The 25447-nt window shown below is 37.8% G+C and overlaps 1 protein-coding gene across 1 annotated transcript in view; it reads right to left on the bottom strand.

Annotated features, from left to right (window-relative positions):
- FAM171B (family with sequence similarity 171 member B) overlaps nucleotides 1-17377 on the bottom strand; it is a 71753-nt gene extending 54376 nt beyond the window's left edge. Inside the window, exon 1 of the mRNA XM_017881433.1 lies at nucleotides 16958-17377. Coding sequence (XP_017736922.1) covers nucleotides 16958-17180 — 223 coding nt within the window. The 5' untranslated portion in view covers nucleotides 17181-17377. The remainder of the gene's footprint in view (nucleotides 1-16957) is intronic.
- Between the last annotated feature and the right edge of the window lie 8070 nt (nucleotides 17378-25447).

The raw sequence follows: 25447 nt of genomic DNA, 5'->3' as shown, positions 1-25447 counted from the left end.
GCTGGTTTTCTCCACAGGGTGGGGACTGTGGCAGATGACAATTCCCAGTTTTCACATCTTACCATTTCCATCATCAAATATGGAAGGATGATGGTGGTATAATCAGAATAAAGTTGGGAAGAAGTACCAGACAGCCAATGCTATCTACATTCACCATAAAAGTTACAGCCAAAGAGCAGAGTTGACCAATGGGAAATGACCCCAGGTTGGTGGGAAATAATCAAAGAACAAAATAAATGGAAAGCCTGGAAGAGAGTATGTAGCTAAATTACTACTTTCTTACAACACTTGGACTTACCACAATCTGGTGCACATATATTAGTATAAACAAAGTATGCTATTTGCACAAATAAAACAGGCCCAAGTAAACCTTCTTTTTCCACAGAACAGTCTATAAGATTCATTTATTCACTCATTACTTGAAATTCTGTACTTTTTCATTTTTACATCGCTTATTTAAAAGTTTTTAATAATTGTTTTACCATTACCATTTTTTTAAAAGTATGACTTGCACACTGAAAATTATCCAGATCTTAAGAAAGGCATCCTGAAGCTTTTAGAGATGAAAACTCCCGGTGTATATAAGTAAGCTTCAATTGGTTCTGCAATTGTGTGTGTGTATGTGTGTGTGCATGTGGAAAGATAGTAATAGACCAAATATGAAATTTTAACAACTGTTGTATCTTGGTGGAGGGCATATGGATTTTCATTACCCAATTTCAATGTTTCAGTATATTTCAAAGTATTCATTATAAACAATTGGAGGCAGATAGAAGCCTCATGGAAACTTCAACTTTATATATATATATGACAATAAAATGAAAATTTAGGAAAGACAACAATGTTTCAGCAAGATGCATGCAGCAAGGGTATGGTTTGAGTTACAGGGAAGCAAAAATGAGGAACCCTAACAGATGCAATCATCCAAACAGATGGTGTTGGGGCCTAGACAGGGAAAGTGGCCATAAAAATCAGACAGCAGGAACAAATACTAAAAACACTGTCATTAGACACTTAAAAAGAGGGAAAAGACAGAATCAATGAAGATTCCATGCCCTCCAAGTTCGATGAGTAGAGAAATGGTGGAAATAAATAAGGTCTAAAGAGGAAGCAAATCTGTTGGGTTAAGACAGTATCTTTCGTTAAACAGATTTATATGCTGCCTCTTCACAATTCACACTCTGAATGGTGGTGCAAGTGGTATAAACTCCCGCTTAGTCTCTAAAAGCCAAAAAAGACAACACACCACACAAGTACCCTGAGAACACTGGGCTAGAGCCCGAGGGAGAACAGCCATAGTCAGCCCATATGCTTCTCCTCTTAAGCCACCTGTCTCGGCGTCTCAGTTCCCTCAGCCTGGAACAGTTACAGAATTTCAGGGATTTTTAAAAATGCAAAAACTGCATGACAGGTGCTTTATGTGATAAGAACAAACTTCAATTGTATCCACAAAATACATCAATGCATACAGCTTAAAATAAACATATGCCCTTTCTTCTGCTTCGATAATTTCCAGCTAAGTGGCCTCTTGCTACGAGTACATCTCTAGGCTAATCTGAAAAAAAGAAAATTTCATGAATATTAAAAATTCTTGATATTTATTAGTTTTCATGAACTTTCCAATTTAACAGAAGCCCAGGCAACTGCTATGTGCAATTATATTTTTTAAAGTCTCAATTTAGATATTGCAACCACAATAATTAACAAAATATATTTTAAACCACTCACTGTCTTGTGGTGGGGTGTGGAAATGAAATTTGAGGTCACTGAAAGGGAAATAAGAGAAGTTGTTTCATGATGCATTGGGGGAAATGGCCAGCAGGCTGGCGCAGGTGGGAAAGAGAGGTTATAGAAGACATCAACACACAACTGGTCTGTGTTGTTGTATTCAAGTTGTGGATTGACATGTTCAGAAAACAGCACAATCTGGTCAAGATGGTGACACTCCCACTGTTTTTGTGGCAGGGGAAAGTATCTCTATGATATATCAATGTAAAGGCAAAAAGTACCAATTGCTAGCTCATAGTAGATCCCAATAAATTGGCAGAAATGGGGTTTATGTTTGAATTCTGAATTCAGTTTCCTTATTTAAGAAAGGAAGATGCATTACCAGTCTGGTTTCTTCAAGAAATGTGGGTACTACGGAAGAAGCTATATTTAGTTTTCTTTTCTAACCCGGAATAAGCCCTAAAAATACGAAATAAAATGGAAAATTCTAGAGACTACTTGATGAAGTTTGGATGTGTGTACCCGCCCAAATCTCATGTTGAAATGTAATCCTCAGTGTTGGAGCTGGGGCCTAGTGGGAGGTGACAGGATCATGGAGGCAGATTTCCCACGAATGGTTTACCACCATGCCCTTGGTGCTGTCCTTGCCATAGTCAGTACTCGCAAGATCTGGTCATTTAAAAGTGGCACCTCCCACTCTCTCTCAGTCATTCTTCCTCTATGTGAAGGGCCTGCTCCCTCTTTGCCTTCTACCATGATTGGATGCTCCCAGAGGCCTCCTCAGAAACAGATGCTTCTATGTTTCCTGTATAGCCTGTACAACCATGAGCCAATTAAACCTCCTTTCTTAAAAATTACTAAGTCTCAAGTAGTTATAGCAGTGCAAGAATGGCTTAATATACATAGCGTACCTTTTTCCATCCTTTTACTTTCCGCCTAAGTATATCATGATATCTGAAGTAGCTTCCTTTAGACAACGTATTGTTGGGTTATGTTTCTTTTGGTTGGTTGGTTTTTGTCCAGTCTTCCAATCTGTAATTTAAGTGCTATATTTGGATCACTGATATTTAATATAATTGTTAATATGTCAGAGCTTAAGTCTGCACTTTATTATTGTCACAGAAAGATAAAATAGATCTCAATCAAAAGTTAAAATAATTTCCTTTTTCTTCCTTTCTACATAATGCTGAGACTCACTTTAAGTGTGCTTTCTTTTGGGAAACTCAGGCCAAATTACTTCCCCCCAAACCTGTTTCCGCAGTAGCCTATACATACCTTAAATATACTAATCACATTATTATTATGTGTGGTCTTCTTATCCATGTCTCAACTGAGTGTTCTCTGCAAGCAGTGACAATGTATTTTATTTCTATATATTTGGCACCATGCATGGTGCCTGGCAAATAGATATTCAATGAGTTTTGTTTAAAAAGAAAAAAAATAGTGAAATCAGTCTAGTAGGAATCTTGTATATTCTCACCAACCCCATAGATAAACTGGCATATGATATGTTGAATTTGCATAAATGCCAAATTTTGCTTTTCAAAGCAGGTATTGCTCTTCATCCAAAACCTGTATACTTTGACCACTTCAGTCCTAAGGTCCTACAGTCTTTTCCCCACATAAGATCCTTTTCTTATATAATCTGGAGAAGCCAGCTCAAGCATGTGAATGAAAGAACATATTCAATTACCCAAATAATTATCTATATGGAGACCTTAATTTATTCATCCAATACATATTTATACAGGGATATAGCCCCAAGCAAAGCAATTACTACACCTGGCCTGATCTGGCTTCCAAACTAAAGGAAAAGATAAATATGGAAATATGGAACAGATGCCTAGCCACCAATTAATTACAGACCTTTCACAACTAGGAGGTGCCTCTGAGAGTGCATAACAGAGGAATCTAGCTTAGACAGGAAAGTCAATGAAAACCTTTTTTTTTTTTTTTTTTTTTTTTAAAAAAAGTGGTATTTAAGCTAATATCTGAAGTTTGAATGTAATTATCCAGGTAATTGGGGTGAGGGATGGGCAGTGCCTGTGTTGGATGTTAAAAACCAGAGAAACAACCTGTGTTAAGGCACTGAGGCACAAAACCTGTCACTCCCAAGGTACAGAGAACTGGAGCAGTGATGAAGTGGGAAAGAAGCTGGAGTGGAGACTGCAGTAGTGAATCATGCAAAGCCTTACAGGTCACATTACGATTTTTGACTTGGTTCTCAATGTAACTAACGTGTACTTAAAAATAATCATTATAGTAATCAGCATAGGAGGGCAGGGTAGGGAACAATCCCCAAGGCTTTTCGGGGGAGTCTGGATTTCAGAGCATCAAGAATGGACATAAGGCCGGTTGATGTGCTAATATGAGCTAGTGCTAAGAGTAGCCTGAGCTAGAGCAGAGGCAGTAAAGATGGGGAAAAATTAACAGAGGAGGAATATATTTACAAAGTAGACTCCTAAATGGAGTTTGCTGATAGATGAAGAGGAGTGTAGAGCTGGTAGCAAGCACAGCACCAACTACTCTCACTGGCTGCTGGAGCACTTTATTGGTTTTTAGTAACAGTAAGGAAGGAAATATTTATTTTAGCTGGCATGGTAGGAAATCAAGAGTCTAGGTTTATTATTAAACTGTGATACCTGTGATATAGCCACATAGAGATATCAAAATAATTGGAAGATATATTCAGGAGTGAGCTCTGGGGAATCTTAGCATATAGATGATATTTAAAGCAACTGGAGTGGATATGACCACCTGGGGGAGAGGAGGCTGAGAAGAGAGTCAGAGAATGTTAAATAGAAAAATAAATTTTGTTTCTACTTTCATGTTTTAGAATGTAAGGATATTTTAATGACATGCATATTATAGTTTCAAATGTGTTATGATTATAATATTAATATATAATTTTCAATATAATGTAATTATTGAAGAGCAAATTATTTGAGTTATAGACTTTCTACTATACTATTGATAAGGAGTATTGATAAAGAAGAAAGGGAGTAAATTGGGCCAAGGTTGTTAGAGCCATGATGGGCCCATGTACCGTCCCTGCATAGCGTCCTGATCTTTAAGCCTGTCCTTATATAGAGAAAGCACAATCACCACAACAGGACTGGGATTTGTCAAGGGGTGTCTATATCTTTTTCACCTTCATTTCTATGCCCTAGATTGTTCTCTAAAGCTGCAGCTTTCCAAGCTCAACACATGCTATTATTTATCTTTGGAATATCAGAATGTACTGAGATACAAATTTCTCCTTTTGGATTTCCAAGTGAAAGATAAATTCTGTAAGATAGAGCTAGTCCTCAAAGTACAGAAATTCTCTCTGCCACTCACTCTTCATAGTCTCTTGCGTTTCCAATGTAATCAGTTATTAATGATACCATAAGAAGTGTGAATCAAAAAAATAAAAATATGGGTTTCACTGAGTTTAGAGATGATATTAATTCCAAAATCCTGGAACAGCATTGGTGATAAAAATAGCAAGTTAAATTACAGATTTAAATCACTGTAGACTGAAATTACCATTTTGACCCCAAAACAGCTTAGGTCCTGAGAGGAAAAGGTTTAGGTTTTTATAAATGCCTTCTTTGGGAATTACTAACAACCAGGGTAAGCCCTCATCTGCTAAAACTGATTGAGGTTTATAATCAGGCCTGGGGGAATTAGATGACTGGAAAATCACAGAGCCCATATTAAGATTAACTCAATCTCAGTGACTATTTTTCAGTGGAAGAGCCATGAGCCAAAATGCAGAGTTTCTGGATTGACTGCCAACGGATTCTGAACAAAGGGTTTTTTCAGGTATAAGGTATCCCACCTGTTTATTACATAACAAAACCTAGATATGAATCAATTCCAAGTTATGCGATTTGTCAGAAGATATTTATTACATATTGGCAGTCATTCCACCAACAGAATGGAGAAACTAAGGCTGAAAAAAGTGACCGAGATACATGCATTCTAAGCAATCACGAATCTTTTAAGGGTTTAGAGCCTTCTGGTTGGATTGGTTATATGGCTGTCATGCTTGCTAATTTCACCCATCATATCTGCACAATAACAACAACAAAAAAATCTTCACGTTAAGAAAACACAATGTTTTTTGAGTCTAAATGTTATTTGAGTTTGAATGTTACCTTTGTTCTCTTATTGAGTCCACTTACAAAGCCTTAATTAACCATGGTAGGTTTTCTGACCCCTGGGGTCAGAGATGCCTTTGAAAATCTCAAAGCACATTGAACAATAGATAATGGCAGATTGTCTAATTAATTTCAGGGTTCCCAGGAACCCCCTATGCCCTTCTATTGGCTCCCTAGAACCTCTGCATTGCCATGAGGTAGGAGGCAGGACTTGGACACCCCAAACAGAGAACTAGCTAAACCAGGGACAGGGCAGAAGCAGCTTTCCATAAGACATGCCCACTAGTGTGCCATGGCAACAACCCAGAGTTGCCGCCCCTTTCCACGGCAATGACCCAATAACCCAAAAGCTACTACCCTTCCCTAGAAATCTCTGCATAAACCATCCTTTAACGTATATGTAGTTAAAAGGAAGTACAAATATGACTACAAAACTGCCCAGAGCTGCTACTCTCTGCCTATGGGGTAGCTCTGTGCTGCAGGAGCAGTCACGAAGTTGTAACACCATAGGAGCCGTAACACTGATGGTTTAATCAAGCTGCTGTCTTCTACTCTACCACTGACTCACCACTGAATTCTTTCCTGGGCGAGGCCAAGAACCTTTGCAGGCTAAGCCCCACTTTGGGGCTTGCCTGTCCTGCATCAATAACGGTATAAAGGAATGAGAGTCCTTTACATATACACGGGCGAAAAAAGATTCACTACTTGGGAGACCCTTCCTGCTCCACGGACTGTTGACTTACCTGACTCCCTCTCTCGTCTCTTGAGCCTCCAAAGTCTTCACTTCCAACATCTTCACATCCTACATTTGCCAAGCTTTATCAGTGTATAGACTTCTCTCCTATTTGAAATAGTATACTACGGTACAGAAGCAATTTTAAAATACATTCTTTTGACTCCTCTGATTCACGAACTTGAAGCAGTTGGTAGTAAAAGTTTTAGATTATGAACAAGCTCAACCCTTGTCATACTTGCTATGAAGGAAATCAGCAAATTATCCTTAATAGTTTTATCAGACTTTGTAACTGCCAGTGTTACCACAATTTCTTTTAAGGGTGTCTACCTTAAAAGAATGTCTTTTAAGGGTTTCTAGCTCATGTCTTACACTTTTCAAACACTGCCAGAGCAAAGAACATAAGAGAAGGTCATTTCTACCTCATTCTAGTTCTAAGAGCATATGATTCCAAGAAAGTTTATTATAAAGCATAGATATGAGTATAACCTGGGAAGGGAATACTTTTGGTTTTTAAAAAAAATCATTACATATTTTAATTAATATTAGGCATTGCTTTATTGTAAATAGCATTAGATCAGATAAGCTGTTTCATACAATACTATAAAAATAATGCTTATAGTCAAAATCTGATTAATATAAAGAAAGTGAAATTTTTAGAAGTATTAAGTCATAGCTTTTCTGCTAAACCTCCAGAATTAAACAGCACACATATATTGAAAATATACTTCAGGAAGTACTTATTTTATGAAGAGACGTTATTTGTCTTTAAATACAAATACTTTGAAAGTACCAGTTCATTTAAATATAAATAAGTAGATGGGTTTTTTAACTTCAGGTGTACAAACCAAATTAACCATAATCCCTTGCACGACACACCCTTATCACTGATCCATGAATGGTTTGTTTTACTTAAATAGTTAAATAAATTCTACTATGCCCATTATTTTGGTGATATTTTTCCCCTTACACAAAAGCATGTTCTTCATCTATTTCATTCTTACAGTAAATGGATATTTTTCTGGTAATCTTGTTTCAGTCACCCAGACATTCATAAACAAACCCTACTCATGCAAATGTCAAAGAACATTAGCAGCATGTTTCAAGTTTTAAAGAAACTTAATTCATTTAATTATACTGAGCCATAATTTGACATCTTAATTTTTACCCTTTCCCAAAACACAGGAAAGGAGGCAAGGGTGGAATGGGTCACAAACTCCAGGACATCTGCTGTCTCTAACTCCTGGTTATAGTTAATCCATTAAGAAAAACAAATCACCTGTCTATCCATCCTGTTTCTGTTTGTGTCATGTTCCTATTATTAAAAAGCAGAGGAATAGGTCAGTGGGAATAAAAGCGTGAACACTGGTTTTATTTTATTTCAGAAAGGACAAAGGATATGGAATTTTATAATGTCTTTGGAGCCCAAGGTCCTCACAGCATGAGCTATGAGTTGAAGCTGAACATTTCTACCAGTTGACTGGTCAACTGCTTACGTAAAGACTAGCTAGCATTTGGACCCACACATATGAATTGCTGTTGGTTTAGCCAAGTACATGTTCTACATCTCAGCAGAGCCAACAAGTGAATTAAAAATATGTAATTTGGCTGGGCACAGTGGCTCACGCCTGTAATCCCAGCTACTTGGGAGGCTGAGACACGGTAATTGCTTGAACCGAGGAGGCGGAGGTTGCAGTGAGCTGAGACTGGACTGCACCACTGCACTCCAGCCTGGGGGACAGAGTGAGATCCTGTGTCTATATATATATAATTTATAAATGATATTTCTTTACTGAACAGGAACAAAACTGAACTAAGTACAAGAAGTGATTATACTGGCAAATGAAATATTAACTTAAATGTTATATTATTCCCTAAATTGTTATGATATAGAAATCTGCTTGACGAAAAAAAAAAGCATATTAAATAGAAATTGAAATGTCACATATAAATGAAATTAATTTTAAATCTTACTTTCTGTGTAAGCTATAGAACCTTAATGTGGAGAACTTTGGCATTATCAGCTCAAGATTTGAAGAGTAATACATGACTGAAGCATGCTATAATTGTGGTTCACTAGGTCCCTGAGGCATATTTGACACATTAATAATGATGGAAGGTGATTACCATTTCCCTGACACTCGCTGCCCTACATGAAATGGCACTCTCAATCACTCACTCATTTTAGGCCCAAATAAACTGGCCTTATATTCACAGGCATTATTAACAAGAATGTAAGAATATAGCCTAGTCATTGTGACATGAACAATCATAAAAGAAAAAAAAATTAAATGGCACAGAACCTGATATGTCTTGGACATGTGAATTGTGCTGATGCAAAAGGCCAATTAAAGAGGCATCTCCAAACAGAATCTTCAAAGCAAACAGAGCTGTTTTCTTAACGCTTACACAGTTATATAGCAATTAATGTTTTGGTCAACAGGCCACATATATGACAGTGTTGGTCCCATAAGAGTATAATACCATTTTTACTTTGCCTTTTCTATGTTTAGATACACAAGTAGTTAAAATTGTGTTACAAGTGCCTACAGTATTCAGTAGAGTCATATGCTGTACAGATTTGCTGCCTAGGAGTGATAGGCTATAACATATAGTCTAGGTGTGTAGTCGCCTACACCATTTAGGTTTGTGTAAGTACACTCTATGATGCTCACAGAATGACAGTCACCTAATGACGCATATTTCAGAAAATGTCCTTGTTGTTCAATAATGCAGGACTGCATTTTACTACCACACATATCTTTCATGGTTTTAGACTCTTCCAGATAAGTATTTCAAAGCAAACTTTACCAACAGCAAATGGAAAATAGTGTATCCATTTCCTAGCTAAGGCAACTTGGGCAAAAGGAAATTAAGAAACATTACACTAAGCCAAGTAAATGAATGACAACAATACCAGAGCTAACCTAGTCAGGCAGACATTGAGAGAGAATCAAGTTCAATATTTATATACTTGGGGGAAGAGCTTTATTGCAGAAAAATAATTGGTACAGTTTCTACTTACTCACATTAAGAACACTATAAAGCTGCTACTAAAACAAACTGGACTCAAATTCAACACAATAACATATGTGTTATCAACACCAAGAAATAACAACTCCTTTTGGTTATTAAAATCCTGGAAAGAAATCATTATTACCCCATCTGGGAATATGGCCTTTGAGGCATGATAACTTGGTTATTTCGAATCCCACTTTTCCTGTTGATTTTTCAAATTCCTTGAACAGAAAAAAGTAAGTAAATAAGTGCTTTCATGGATGGGAGATTTAAGTGGCTACCAAGGGCAGGAGAAAATGGTGAGATGTAGGACAAAAAGTGCAAAGTAGCAGATATGTAAGATGAGTAAGTCTAAAGACCTAAGGTACAGCATGAGGACTATAGTTAGAATATTGTACTGTATACTGGAAATTTGGTGAGAGTAGGTTTTGGTGTTGTTATCACACCAAAAAAGGTAACTATGTGAGAGGATGGATATGTTAGTTTGCTTGACTATAGTAATTATTTCACTATGTATAAGCCTATTAAAATATTCTGTTGTTATAACCTATACAATTAAAAAATAAAGTTAGCCAGGTACGGTAGCTCACATCTGTAATCCCAGCACTTTGGGAGGCTGGGGTGGGCAGATCACCTGAGGTCAGGAGTTCAAGAACAGCTTGGTGAACATGGCGAAACCCCGTCTCTACTAAAAAAAATACACAAATTAGCCAGGCATGGTGGCAGGCACCTGTAATCCCAGCTATTTAGGAGGTTAAGGCAGGAGAATCACTTGAACCTGGGAGGCAGAGATTGCAGTGCGCTGAGATTGCACCACTACATTCCAGTCTGGGCAACAGAGCAAAAGTCTGTATGAAAAAAAAAAAAAGTTAAAAAGAAGTTTAAATTAAGTTATTTTAAGAAAAAGCATACAGTAATACTATACATTACATTTCATTATTTTAAAGTAATCATCTTAAGAGAGGTAAGTTCCACCTACATAGAATATTGGGGAACAAAACATTTTCACTTCAAAAGTTTATCAGTTGGTCAAGCAATTCCACTCCTAGGCATTTATCCAACAGATATGAAAACATGTACACACAAAGATTTGTATAAGAATGTAGCAGCTTCATTCAGAATAGCTAAAACTGGAAACAACCCAAATACTCATCAACAGAAAAATCAATAAACTGATCTGTGGTAATTCATACAATGGAATACTATTCAGCAATAAAAAGGAATAAACTGCTAAATGTGCTACAAAATGAATAAAATCTATGGAAATTATACTAAGCTAAAGAAGCTGGACACATGCTATTTGATTCCATTTTGTGAAATTCTATAAAATGCAAAATTAATCTATGATGAAAACAAAATCAACACAGCAGACATCGCCAGGTGAGGGACAGGAATTCCCTAGGAAGGGGCTATGAGGAAACTTTCTAAGGTGATATAAACATCTATATCTCAATACGGTGATGTTTACATGGGTATATCTATTTGTCAAGAGTGTACAGTAAAATATGTACAATTCATATATGTACATTTTACCTCTAAAAGGACCTATTAAGAAAAAAAAAAAAAAAAACGCCCCAGTCCATACTACCCAAAGCAGTTTACAGATTCAATGGAATCTCTATCAAAATACCAATGGCATACTTCACAGAAATAGAATAAAAAAAAAATCCTAAAATTTATGTGGAACTACAAAAAGCTCCAAATAGCCAAGGCCATCCTGAGCTTTAAAAAAAAAAAAAAAAAATTGGAGAAATCACATTGCCGGACTTGAAATTATACTGCAGAGCCATAGTAACTAAAACAGCATTGTAACTGGCATAAAAACAGACACAGAGACCAATGGAACAGAATAGAGAACCCAAAAATAAATCTATTCATCTACGGTGAGTTCATTTTCAACCAAGTTGCCAAGAACATACATTAGTGAAAGGACAGTCTATTCAATAAATAGTGCTGGGAAAACTGGATATCCTTATGCAGAAGAATAAAACTAGACCCCTATCCCTCACCATATACAAAAATAAAATCAAAATGGATTAAAGATTTAAATCTAAGACCACAAACTATGAAGCTACCACAAAAAAACACTGGGGAAATTTTCCAGGACGTTGGTCTGCACCAAGATTTATTGAGTAATACCCTATAAGCACAGGCAACCAAAGCAAAAATGGATAAATGAGATCACATCAAAAGCATCTGCAAAGGAAACAATTAACAAAGTGAAGAGATAACCCATAGAATGGGAGAAAATATCTGCCAACTATCCATCTGACAAAGGATTCATAACCAGAATATATAAGGAACTCAAACAATTCAATATGCAAAAAATCCAATAATCCTATTTAAAAGTAGGCAAAAGATATACATAGACATTTCCCAAAAGAAAACATACAAATGGCAAACAGGTATATGAAAAGGTGCTCAATATCACTGATCATCAGAGAAATGCAAATCAAAACTACAATGATATCTCATCTCATCCAGTTAAAATGGCTTTTATCCAAAGACAGGCAATAAGAAATGCTGATGAGGATGTGGAGAAAAAGAAACCCTTGTACACCACTGGTGGGAATGTAAATTAGTACAACCACTATGGAAAATAGTAGGAGGTTCCTCAAAAAATTAAAAATAGAGGTACCATATGATTCAGCAATACCGCTGTTAGGTATATACCCCAAAGAAAGCAAATCAGTATATTGAAGAGATATCTGTACTGCCATGTTTATTGCAGCACTATTCACAATCGCCAAGATTTGGAAGCAACCTAAGTGTCCATTAACAGATAATGGATAAAGAAAACGTGATACATATACACAATGGAGTACTATTAAACCATTAAAAAGGATCAGATCCTCTCATTTGCAACAACATGAATGGAACAGGAGAATATTAAGTGAAATAAGCCAGGCACAGACCAACCTTGCATATTCTTACTCATTTGTGGAAACTAAAATGTAAAACCATTAAACTCATGGAGATAGAGATTAGAATGATGGTTATCAGAGGCTAGGAAGGGTATTGGGAGGGGAGAAAAAGTGGGGATTGTTAACGAGTATAAAAATATAGTCAGAATGAATAAGCTCTACTACTTGATAGCACAACAGGGTAACTGTAATAAACAATAACTTATTGTATATTTTAACATAACTGAAAGTGTAACTGGAATGTTTACAACACAAAAGATAAATGTTTGAGGTGATCAACACCTCATTTGTGTTGATCTGATGATAATTATTCATTTTATGCCTGTATCAAAATATCTCATGTAGCCCTTAAGTATATACACCTACTATGTTCCCATAAAATTAAAATTAAAACAAATCCCACATAGTGGAAACAGGTAGAAATATGGGTGAAACAACAATGGCAGAATTTTGACCATTGTTAAAGTTGGGTGACAGGTATAGGCTTTTATTAAACTATCCTGTTTACTTTCTATATATTTAACATCTTGCAAAATAAAAAATTTAAAGATATCACTGAAATATGCAATCAAAAATTATCACACCATGAAAATATGCCTCTCAAGAAGCTTTCTCTGTACCGAAAAGACATTTCTATAATCCCTGGAGATCCCCTGTGTCTCTGCTTCACATGGAGAATTTTAAACGGAGCTCATTATTTTTCCCCAGCTCCTCTCACCCTCAACCCCAGCATGCCTCCCATCTAATGGGCCATCAGAATGAGTATAATACGGTTGTACCAACCACCACTAGCCCCCAAATTAATTCTTCTCAGCACCCTCAAATATTTATTCCTAACAAATACGGGTACAGATGGAGAAATAAGAGCTGTTGTATAACTGGAGAAAACAATTGATTTGATGGATACCAACCTTAGTCTTTATTTTCACTGGTCTCTGAAGATGGTGTTTTTGTAAGTTAATGAGAAAATGGAAATGTTATTTGTTGATTTTTAAAAATTTTTTCACATTTAAGTTTTTTTGTTTCATCTTGCTTTCTTGTTTCTCAGAAATATAAAGAGGTATAAATTTTTAGAATAATAAAATCCAGAGAATACTAAGCAAGGGCAATGGTGAACTTCTCTACTATGGACTGATAAGGCTTAGTCATATATCAGTCATTTAATGTGTCATATTCGTTTTCTAAATTTTGCCTGAGAAAAGACCTAGAGTTTTTCATATGGTACGTCCAAAGAATCAGAAGCATCATACAGACGTAAAGAATGAACTCAAGCTCAATCACAGCTACTTAAAGGTATAATATGTTAAAATCCTCCTAGGTCATAAGAGGATTAAGTATACTCAGGTAAAGAATTATGGTTCATGCTTGTAAACCCAACATTTTGGGAGGCTGAGCTGGGAGGATTGCTTGAGCCCAGAGTTCCCGAGTTTGAGACTAGCCTGGGCAACAAAGCAGGACCCTATCTCTACAAAAAATAAAAACATTAAAAATTAGCTGGGCGCAGTGGCATGCACCTGTACTTCAGCTATTCAGGAGGCTGTGCCCAGGAGGTTGAGACTGAGTTGAGCCATGATCACGCCACTGCACTCAACCGTGTCTCAGAAAAAAAACCCCAAAATTCTTGATAGAACCTAATAAGTAGGCCCAAGTACTGGTATCAATCAGTTTTCTGTAGTCAGCATAAGATAAACACTGATATTAACTAAAATTAAAGATCCAAAATTTATATACTTTACAATTTCTACTTACAAATTTTACTACATAACATTTATTTTTATAAATCCCCTGCTAAACTCCAATGGAGAGTTTCTCCAATGAAGAAGAATACTGAGAAAGTGAATTCATTCATTCATTCATCCATTCAACAAATGGTTGAATGTCTATGGGTACCAACCAGGTGCTCTTCGAGATATTAGAAATATAGCAGTGAACAAAACAAAGTCCACGCTTTCACAGAGCTTATGTTCTATCAAGGGAAAACAGGCTTATTAGAACAGCTGAGAATAATGAGTACCATGGAGGAGAATGAATCCCGGTAAGAGCAAAAAGGATGTGCAGATCACTATTTTAAACACCTGGTCAGGAAAAGGTCTCTCAGTTACTGAGACACTTGAGCAAACCTGAAAAATGTGAAGTTCCAGAATTCCAGGCAGAGAAAATGGCAAGCACAAAGGCCAAACACTTGGGTCCACTTGCAAGCTAAAGAAAATAGAACTAGTGTGGCTACAGTGGAGTGAGTTAGGGTAAGGGCTAAAGGAGACAGGAGAAAAGGAGGATACAAAGGATCTAGACACTGGTAGGCCATTTTCACGACCTGAGCATCTAGTATGAGAGAGACGGGAAGCCATTGGAGGACTGTGAGCAGAAATGATCCTATTTAAATGTTTTTTTTTTTTTTTAAGATCCCTAGCTGTGTGAGGAGAACAGACAGTAGGGAAACAAAGGTTGAAACAGGAAGACCAGTTCAATGGAGAGATCACAATGCATTCAAAGGAATATTTTAACTTCATTTGTCTATAAGCTGTGTTGCATTGTAAGACTCAATATTCCAATAACTAAAACAGCAGTCAATTGAATTGCTCCCTTGTTTGCCACTGGCTTGGGTAATTAGAGTTTTTGAGGAAGAAGAATCATCATAAGTTACTTTTCAGGTTCTAGTTTGATCTATTGAATAGTGTGGTTCCTTTATTCAATCTAATAAGAAAATAAAACAAAAACTGCTAATTTCCCAGACAATCATCTTTTTCAGAATATTCCCTCACAAATATCAGAAAGCAAACATTTTAATTTGCATGCTTGATTCAGGTTTCATATTATTGCAGTTATTCATAACCCTAATCACAACATATATGTATTACAGTAGTCAAAACTCATTTAATATTCCTGAAAGGTACATTGAAATAAAAATATACTGCAAACCATAAAACCCACCAACACTCTCCCAGACTTCTGCTTCATAGTGAATTTATGAAATATCTCTATTAATGAGGCCAATCAATCTGATATATCCAATTTCCTTAAGTTCAGCGAACGGCATGTCTAACAGTAGCCTCACCCAAACCACGTTATCACTTTCAGTTATTAAAAGCTGGGTAGGAAAACCACCATACACTATACCTTTCAAGACTTTTAGCCACACTTGAGTGTTACTAATTGGTTTCAGAGGGTGTCAGAAACACATGCTTTCCTGCACACTTTGGTGATTTCATTCTATGCTCAGAGCACTCTGATAAATTAAATCATCCTGGCTGTGTCATGAATCGCAGTTGGCATGCCTGTGTACTGATTTTTGATGATGAGCAAGCAATACAAAACGTGATGCTGATTCCACTCTTTAAAATCTCATTTTCAGCACTCATATAGTGTTACCAGGCAGGATTTTAAAACAAAAACAAACGTCATAATAAAATTCACTTTGGTTTCACAAATCTAAGCCCTCATGCCAGAAAATTGGAGGCTTTTTTTCTTTCCAAATAGCAGACAGAATCTGCATCCAGGAAGCGAAGTGGGTTGGGGGGTAGGGAGATGCAATATACATGGATAATCCAGCCATTTGCTTACCGATGGAGCTGTAATGGGGGTAGAGGGAGAAACTGCAGAACTGTTACAGACACCTATACCACAGCCGTATTTCTGCACCTTCATTGAACAGTGTCAAGAATCTGCCTCATTTAAGTTCTACTAACAAGTAAGGAGATTTCCCTCTCCAAGGATAGGCTTTTGCTGTACTAATACCACTCCAGACTTCACTATATGTATCCCCCTCTCCTTTTCCCTTTCCTTCAATTACAAATTCCTATTTTGTTTTGCTTCATCTTACTGTACTAAAAGCATTCTTTGCAATAAGATGAACCCTTAAACCCTTCCTGGGGTAAGGAGAAAGAGAAATAAATAATAAACTAAATCAAGATTTCTCTCTTCATGGCTAAATTTACATATAGCAGGCATGGAGAAATGGTGAAAAGGGATGTGTGGGTGTCCATGGCAAGATTTCTCAGTCTTTAGGAGAGAAAAGGATAGAGAACAAAATGCTTAAGGGATTTAAGAACCCTGTGTGTGTGTGTGTGTGTGTGTACAGTCATTCCCAGGGCGGAAGGTAGAATTCAGGAAGAAGGGAGGGAAAAGAAAAAGATAATCAATCCAGGCAGTCACCCACCCCCAGCCTTCCCGACCCCTCTCCAACCCACTGCAGTGCTCTGAGCTGCCCAGAAAGCTCATTACCCGAAGAGCAGATTCCCTACACCAGATCAAGGGACCAAAGGCTGTGTAGCCAGTCTGGGGCGAGAGATCGGGAGGGATGGTGACAGGAACGAGGATGGGAATGGCTAGGGAAGGGGCGAGGAAGCCGGCGAGGCCCTAAGAGATCGCCGGCCGAGACGGAAAGGCCGGGCTGGGCAGCCAGGACCTACCTGGAACCGTCAAGGTGGACGTTGCCCCAGGCACCTCTGGCCTCTCTTCCTCAGCCTCCTCCAGCTGCTTTTGCTGTTGCTGCTGCTGCTGCTGTTGGATGAGGCTGAGGTCGGAGCGACTGAGTTCCGCTCTGGCGGCCGCGGGGACGAGCCGCGCCTTCAGCAGCACCGCTGCCAGGCCGAGAAGCAGGGTGCAAGGGACACGCCGGCAGAGCCTCGCCATGGCCGAGAGCCAGAGGGCCGCGGCGGCATATTGCGGGGCTCCGGGCGGCGGCGGGCGCCAGGGCTGCGGGCTCCCGGCAGCGCCCGCTCGCTCGCTCCCGCTCGCGCAACCTGCCAAGCACTCCCTCTCCGGGAGGAGGAAGAGGCCCGGGAGGCGGAGGGGGCGGAGGAGGAGGGAAGGGGAGTTTGCATCCTTGCGCATGTGACGCGCGGGGAGGGGCGAGCTCAGGCCCGCGGCCCCGCGCCCGGCAGCCACCTGGGGCCGGGCTGCTCCGAGAGGACGCGGATGCTGGGGCTGCAGCCCGGGTGGTGGGCCCTAGGGGAAACCGAAATGGGAGGCCTTCTGGGAGCTGGTAGACCCTCACAGTCTCCACTTCCCACTGAGGCACGGGGAAGATTTGCAGAGAGTGGAATAAAATTCCCTCCACCTGAGCCCAAAGTAGCAGGGAAGGTGGTATATTGATTACTCCCATCCAGCACATAACGTGACACCAACGGATCAAAAGGCCAGGATCTCAACCAAATAGGCTTTGCTGCATCACCGCCATCACTGGTTGGTTAGCTAGAAGTTAAACTGCAGCGCGCCAGATTTTGACTAAATGTCTTTTCTCTACCCTAGTGGGAATTTCTTTCCATATCATAAAATATTCTTAATTACATTTTGTCTAATTCTAGCCTACCCTTTTCATTTGTTCAAAAAAAAAATCTTACCAAATACTAGTTGCTTACCATGCGCCAGCATTTCCTCAGGTGTTTGGAATAAGTAAAATACAATCCCTGCATTCCAGGAGCTCATCATCTATTAGGGGAGAGGAACACAGAAACAAATTAGAACCCAATGTGGTGCTACAAACAGAAAAGCAGTACAAGTCCAGACGTCTCAGAATTGGAAGAAAATATCTCGTGTATGTAGGCGCTGTGAAACACCAGGGGAGGTAGAATATAAAAAAGAGTAAGACTTCCACGCGGGAGAAATCAGGAATGTGGAAGTGTGTGTGTGTGAAGCCCAGAGGTGTGTAAGCACAGTGGGCTTGGAAAAGTGTAAACAATTATTCTAATGGAGGAATGACAGTGTTTTAGATTGAAGAGCAGAGTGGAGACCAGTCATTAAAAAATAATAGTAATAACAAGGATTTCTGTAGTACTTGCTGCGTGCTTAAGGACTTAACATTTGTTAACTTCTGGAATAAACTTAGATGCTGTATACAGAAATTGAAATTTACACTGTAGATGATAATGAAAGAAATTAATCAGGGAAGAAACTTGCTACCAGTTGTGCATTTTAGAAGAATCACTTTGCTCTCAGTATGGCAGATGGATTAAAGGGGGATAAATTGGAAGGGAAGATGCCAGTTTAGAGATGTTTGCCAAAACCCATGAGGAGATGCCAAAGGTCATTGAAACTGAAAAGGAAAAGAGTAGGAGACACAGTATATAAGACTACAATAAACAGATATGGTTAATTGGGAAGAGGAGGAGATGTGCCTAGTGTGAACACCTAAATTGACAAATTGAGATCTTTGATGGCGGCTTATGACCTTATCAACATTAACTGGCCTAGAGTAATGAGCCCTGGCTTGTTCAGTTGTGGTCTCTTTGTATTTGGAGAACCTGTGGGACATCTCATAGTGCAATATAAATGTCATCTGCTGTGACATCACCCCATTTACCATCGTAGTTCATTGTCCTTTTCCACCCTCATCATTCTTACCTTGTCCCTCCCCGTGTTTTCAATATGCTGGAAAACAACAAACTTCTCAGTACTGGAAAAGTATTTTTTGGTTAAGCAGATGAAAATAGTGTATATATAACTAATGGTTTAGATGTTTTGTCCCTTCCAAATCTCATAGTGAAATGTGACCTCCAATGGTGGAGGTGGGGCCTAGTGGGAGGTCTTTGGTTCATAGGAGAGAATTCCTCATGAATGGCTTGGTGCGCTCCTTATGGTAATGACTGAGTTCCTGCTCTGAGCTCACAAGAGATCTGGTTGTTTAAAAGTGTGGCAACTCCCTTCTCTCTCTCGCTTGCTCCCTCTCCTATCATGTGACACTCTGGCTCCCTTTCACCATCCACCATGATTGTAAGCTTCCTAAGGTCTCACCAGAGCAGGTGCCGGCACAACAGTTCCATCGTACAGCCAGCAGAACTGATCCAAAGTAAACCGCTTTTCTTTATGTCACTGGGCTGACATAAAGAAAATGGACTGACACAATAACCATAAATAAAATAACAATAGGCATTTTGCATATATTATCTCATTATATCTTCAGATCATCTCTACAAATTAGCTCTCATTATCCTATTTAGCAAATGGAGACACTGGAGATCAGAGAGGCTCCGTGTCTTGCCAGAGGCTCCATTTACAGTGTGTGACTTTACCTTTCTGCACCGTTTGAGACTTCTGCTGTGAGTTTGTATTGCTTTTTTAGTGAGTTTTAAACAAAAATTAGGTATATGGACCACATAATTTTGGGGAAAATAGACACTAAAGTGAGGCCACTCACACTAAGCATCATTCTTCCATCAGGACTTTCTTTCCCTGGTCTGTGTGAGGCAGGAGCCCTTCGGGGAGGGGCTCCAGAGCTGAAGGCAGCAAGTTTCCATTAGTTTCATCAAGCTGTTTTTATTGCAATCTCTTCCAAGTTACCTCTGCTCCTGGAGAGAAGAAAGGAGAAAACGGAAATGGCTCCAAAAACCTGACTGGTGGATGAGAAGGAAAGGAATGCTGCCAGGATTTCTGTCATCCTGCCTTGGGGTAGCCAAGTTATTTTTAATATAGTAGAAGCAGATCTTCTGGAGGCAAAGCCAGTGGGTCATGGACCCCAGTAGAGGGTGGACCTCAAATCTTTCACTACTATGGACTGTTTCAAGAGATAAGTGTTGTCAATCAAGAGTATTTAAATGGTTTTTAAGTGCTTCATTATTTGTGTAGTTTATGCTTAATTTCTGTGCAATATAAAAAGCCATATTATCTGATGCAATTGGGGCTAGTACTTGGCAAATGAAAAACATTCATCAAGAGACCAAAGTCAATACCTCCTAAATATATCTTAAACCACCTATTTTACCCAAGATAAATAAATACATATTCGTTCATGAATCTTTTGATGTAGGGCCAAGAATTTTTCTTTGAGTATTCAACCACATCCTAGAGTTGGAAGTCATAAACCACAATTATGATACACCACTATAATTTGCAGGTTTAGTTTAAGTGGAAGTTCTCAAAGACCCTTGCCACACAATCATAGTGCCAAGTCATTCTATGTTCAATTTTTTCCCCAAGCTTGTAGGATTTTCTCATATACTTAGTATTAAACTTAGATTTTATTTTATTTTATTTTATTTTATTTTATTTTATTTTATTCTATTTTTTGAAACAGAGTCTCACTCTTGTCTTCCAGGCTAGAGTGCAATGGAACAATTTTGGCTCACTGCAACCTCCACCTCCCAGGTTCAAGTGATTCTCCTGCCCAGCCTCCTGAGTAGCTGGGATTACGGGTGCATGCCACCACACCTGGCTACTTTTTGTATTTTTAGTAGAGTCTAAAAATACAATGTTGGCCAGACTGGTCTTGAACTCCTGACCTCAGGTGATGCGCCCTCCTTGGCCTCCCAAAATGCTGGGATTACAGGTGTGAGCCACCACACCTGGCCTACACTTAGTTTTAATAGGAAAAATTTACTTCTTTCAAATCCATATTGTATATATTCCTTATCACACATATAACTGGCAAAAAAAGAAAAGAAAAGTTTGTGAAAATATAACTGACTTTTGGCACAGGCACAACCCAATGATAGGAGTAAACACAGGCAGACATTCAGGAAGATGTAAGCTGATAACTACTTTGCCTTAAATGTTAGTCTGTGTGTTTTACAAAGGAATGAAAAATGCCAGTTAATCCAGCAAGTTATTTTCAGGTACATAGTCCATGATAAAGTTTATGCTAAACACAATGTAATCACTAAGGTTAGAAACTCATCATTTTTAGAAAAATGCCCCAAGAACCATCAGAAAGCAAAGCACAATACTATACACATATAATTCTGCCCCACTTAAAACCTACTGGTACCTCCTCATTACTCTTAGCACAAATCCAAAATTCGTAACATTATTTACAAAGCCCTTTGCAATATGTCCCCTGACTACTTAGGTTCAGGTTCATTTTAAAAATTTTCCTGCACACACACACACACACACACACGGGAGTTTCTTCTGTTCCTTTGAACTAGATTTGAGTTGCCCCTAGATCTTAAATATGTGATTTTCCCTGCCTAGAAGTCTACTCCTTTACCTGTTTAACTGGCAAGTTCCCCTAGAGCCAGAAGGGTTCAGGTTAGATATTACTTCCTCCAGGATTCATTCCCTGACCCCCTTAGTTTGATTAGGTGCCGCTGCTATGAGCTTGCATGGCAACCCGTATTTCCTGTTTTGATCTTATTATTTAAAATGGGCATTTACTTGTCTGTATCCCCACCACTAGTCCCACAAGAGCCAGGACCATTATGCTCACAGCTGTGTCAGCAGATCCTACCGTGATACCTGACATTGCTTGTTTGATTGATTACTTGGCTGTATAAATCAATAAAATAATTTTAAGAGGCAGAACTGTTGGTTAAGGGTGGAGAATCATGGCATCAGACTGCTCTGGTATCAACCACTCACAAGTGATGTAATTTACATGAGTTTCTAGGCCTCAATTTCCTCAACTGATAGGGGAAGAAATAATAGAACCTAAAGGAGCTAACAAAATAAAATAACATGTGAAATACTTAGAATTTCTGCCCAGAGGAAGTCTTCGGTAAATGTTAACTGTTATTTCTTTTGTTAAACTTGTATATGATTGTTCTGTTTTGTTTATATGTATCTTATACATATATACAATTTCTAGATCATGATGTTCACCTGAAGATAAAAAGAAAAAAATTAAAACAAAACAAAATGCATGTTATATGCAATCACTTCTCATTTTTCTCGGTAGTCAATGTTCTATTAAGTCACCATAAACATTGAATTAGCAAATACTGAACCATTCTTCCTAGGGGAAATACCAAATTATGTTCCTGTGAATCTCTCATCACAAGATTTTTGTCAACAGATCAATATATAACCTTGTTTATTGTTTCTGTTTAAAGACACCATGTTTATTATATATATTGTTGGTTCAATAACATTGAACTCATAGACAATAGCACTGTAACTCATGTCTAAACAAAGCTTACCTAACACTTGTATTTTGCCTATAAGGCACATCACAGCCTTCTGGTACTTAGGAGCACTAGACAGCACTCCAGTATTATACTGGAGAGCCCTTTTAAACAACAAAATCACCAGGAAAAAAGCACACAACTGTGAAAAATATGGTGCTAAATAGACCACAGAAAGGACACATTTCCACTTTAAGAGCTGAACAAGAAGGAAGAGCGTCTTGTTTGACCTCAGCTGGGAATGTTCATGTTGGGCGACTCCATAGCTGCATGCAACAGAATGTAGTTAGAGCCTTACTTCACATCATTTACAAAAATTAACTAAAATTGGATCAAGGACATAAATATAAGAACTAACATAGAACTCCTAAAAGAAGTATAGGGATACATTTTTGTGATGTTGGATTCAGCAATAATTTCTTAGATATGACACCAAAGGACAAGCAACAAAAGAAAGAAAAATACATATATTGAATTGTATCAAAATTAAAACATTTATGAATCAAAGGAAACTATCACGAAAGTGAAAAGACAACCTACAGAATATAAAAGGAACTCTTACAACTTAAAACAAAATAACAAACAACACAACAATATTTAAAATGGGCCAAGGACTTGAATAGTCATTCTTTTCAAAGAAGATATAAAAATGGCCAATAAGCATATGAAAAAATGCTGAACATCAACAGTCATTAGGAAAATGCAAATCAATCACAATGAGATACAACTTTACACTCATTAGGATGGCTATAATTTTTTTTAATGGAAAACATGTGTTGGCAAGGATGTGGAGAAATTGGAACCCTCACACATTGCTGGTGGAAATGTAAACTGGTGCAGCTGCTGTGGAAAACAATTTGGCAGTTCCTCAAAAACTAGACTAAAATTAAGGGTTATATAGCAGGGAAGAAATGGAACTATGTGTTGGAAAATGGAGATTAGGGAAGAATAAGGAAGAGAAGTTGATCAACAGGAAGCAAGTGGTTGGTTAGGCAATCATGACAAGTAAGAGGTCTGAGATCTCATTGTCCAGATGCCATGATCTGTTAAGTTTCAGTTCCTTGATACTCTCTGGGAGGCCGGCTGGTGCTTTCCTGAGAAAGGAACTCAGATAACACAAATGTAAATTTTTCAAGTTTTAAGACTGGTAGGGTCGATTTCTATGTTTATTAAAAATAAACCATAAATATCAGTTCTATGGGACAATTGACCTCGTTTCAGTAGACATAAAAATACCCCTCAAAGATGTACATGAGGTAATTCATAGAAGCTGTGAATATGTTACCTTACACATAGTTTGGACTTTAAAATCCAAAGTGCCTTAAAAGGATTTGTCAGCATTGTAAAACTAATTTATCATTCAATACATGATAAAGTAATGAAGCTTATCCAGTGACAAGACTGCATGCAACTAGGAGAGGATAGAGAATTGGTAGGGAGAAGAGCTGGATTTGGAGAATTAAAAGTGAGAAGATGGGATTTTTTCTGTATGGTAAATAAACCAGATTCTCAGTTCTGTCATTGAATCACTGCTATACTGCAGCTGCTTTAGGGTTCCCTTGAAAGGCTAGGGCTGTCCATTGGAAATAAAGTGAAATTAATTACTAGTATGTCATCTCTATTTGTTTGGAATCATTAAATACCTGTAGAATGATTGAGAGAAGACCTTTCTGGTTCAGTTTGTGCTAGTAATTTAGCACCACATGGTGGTGAAGTGGTTGGTTCTGGTTTAATAGTCAAGGTGGAAGTCAGAAAGTCAAAATTGGTATTACAAAATAGGAAATTTACTTATTTAATAATTTTTTTCCTTTTATTTCCTCACTAAAGTATATCGAAAAATTCAAAATTACTGATTTGTCTCCAGAAGAGGTGATAATATCCCTGAATTTTAAAGATGTTTATGTCACTTATAATCTCAAAACAACTTTATCTGCATTGTTCCAAGATGAATAAAGTATACGCCACCAGAATTTTCTATGAAAAATTTACCATGTACCATACACAAGATCAAAAATGATTTCTAGTACTCTGGTGAAGAGCATAATTCTCCAAATTGAAAACTACTAATAATAATGTAGATCAGTTGACACTTTTTGAATAACTTAGTGGTAACTAATTAATATTCTGAATACAGGATTAACTAAAAAGTAACCCCTAAAGACTCCATTTTAACACCTAATATCTGAGAAAGGAAGTAAAATAACTTTGAGATTAATTACTTTGAAACAAAGTAGGCATTTTTAAATAATGTGAAGGTAAATTGCTATGTAATGACCAAAGTCAAAACCTAAATACTACTTTTATTAAAACCGATTATATATTTGTCATGCTTCAGGAAAATAGGGTTGACAAGGAAATGATATGAAAGGGACCATAGGCAAATAACTTTCTAGGAAAGTCAGAACACTTTAGAGAGTGAATAAAACATTACTTGGAAAAATATTGTTGTTGCACCAATTGATATTTGGGCATTGCAACGTATTCATTAGATAACAGCAATTCTATTTTATGAGCTATGTTTAGTAATCTAGGTAATGTTGCACAGCAGAAAGCATACTGGACCAGGAATTTGAATGTGTAAGCATTAGTCCCAATTCTGCTAGTAACTGCCTTGGCCAAGTAATGAAGTCTCTGGGCATTGTTAACATTAAGAAGGGGTGGAGTCAAACTTCTTCTAACTTATGACTTTTAGGAGTTTGACCTTGATGTGCCTAAAAGTTGTCCTGTTTAGGGTTCACTGAGCTTCCAGAATTGTAGGCTGCTATTTTTTTAATCAAATTTGGAATTTTTGACTTCAAATAATTTGTCTGCCCCATTCTTTCTCTGAGACTGTTTTTCCACCTAGTTAGGTTGTCCCACGAGTCATTGAGGCTATTAATTATTTTTTCTTTTTTTTTTCTGCTCTGTGCTTCAGTTTGGATAAATTCTGTTGATCTAAATTCATTGATCTTTTATCCTATGCTACCCCACTCTACTTTTGGTCCCCCCTCCAATGGATTTCTGATTTGAGATATTACTTTTAATCCTAAAATATTCATTCAAGTGTATTTAATTAGTTTCTCA

Source organism: Rhinopithecus bieti, unplaced genomic scaffold (assembly GCF_001698545.2).
Source record: "Rhinopithecus bieti isolate Rb0 unplaced genomic scaffold, ASM169854v2 scaffold_12512, whole genome shotgun sequence".
Lineage (NCBI taxonomy): Eukaryota > Metazoa > Chordata > Mammalia > Primates > Cercopithecidae > Rhinopithecus > Rhinopithecus bieti.
Note: the sequence above shows the minus strand (reverse complement) of the source record. Positions and strands in the feature narration are given on the sequence as shown.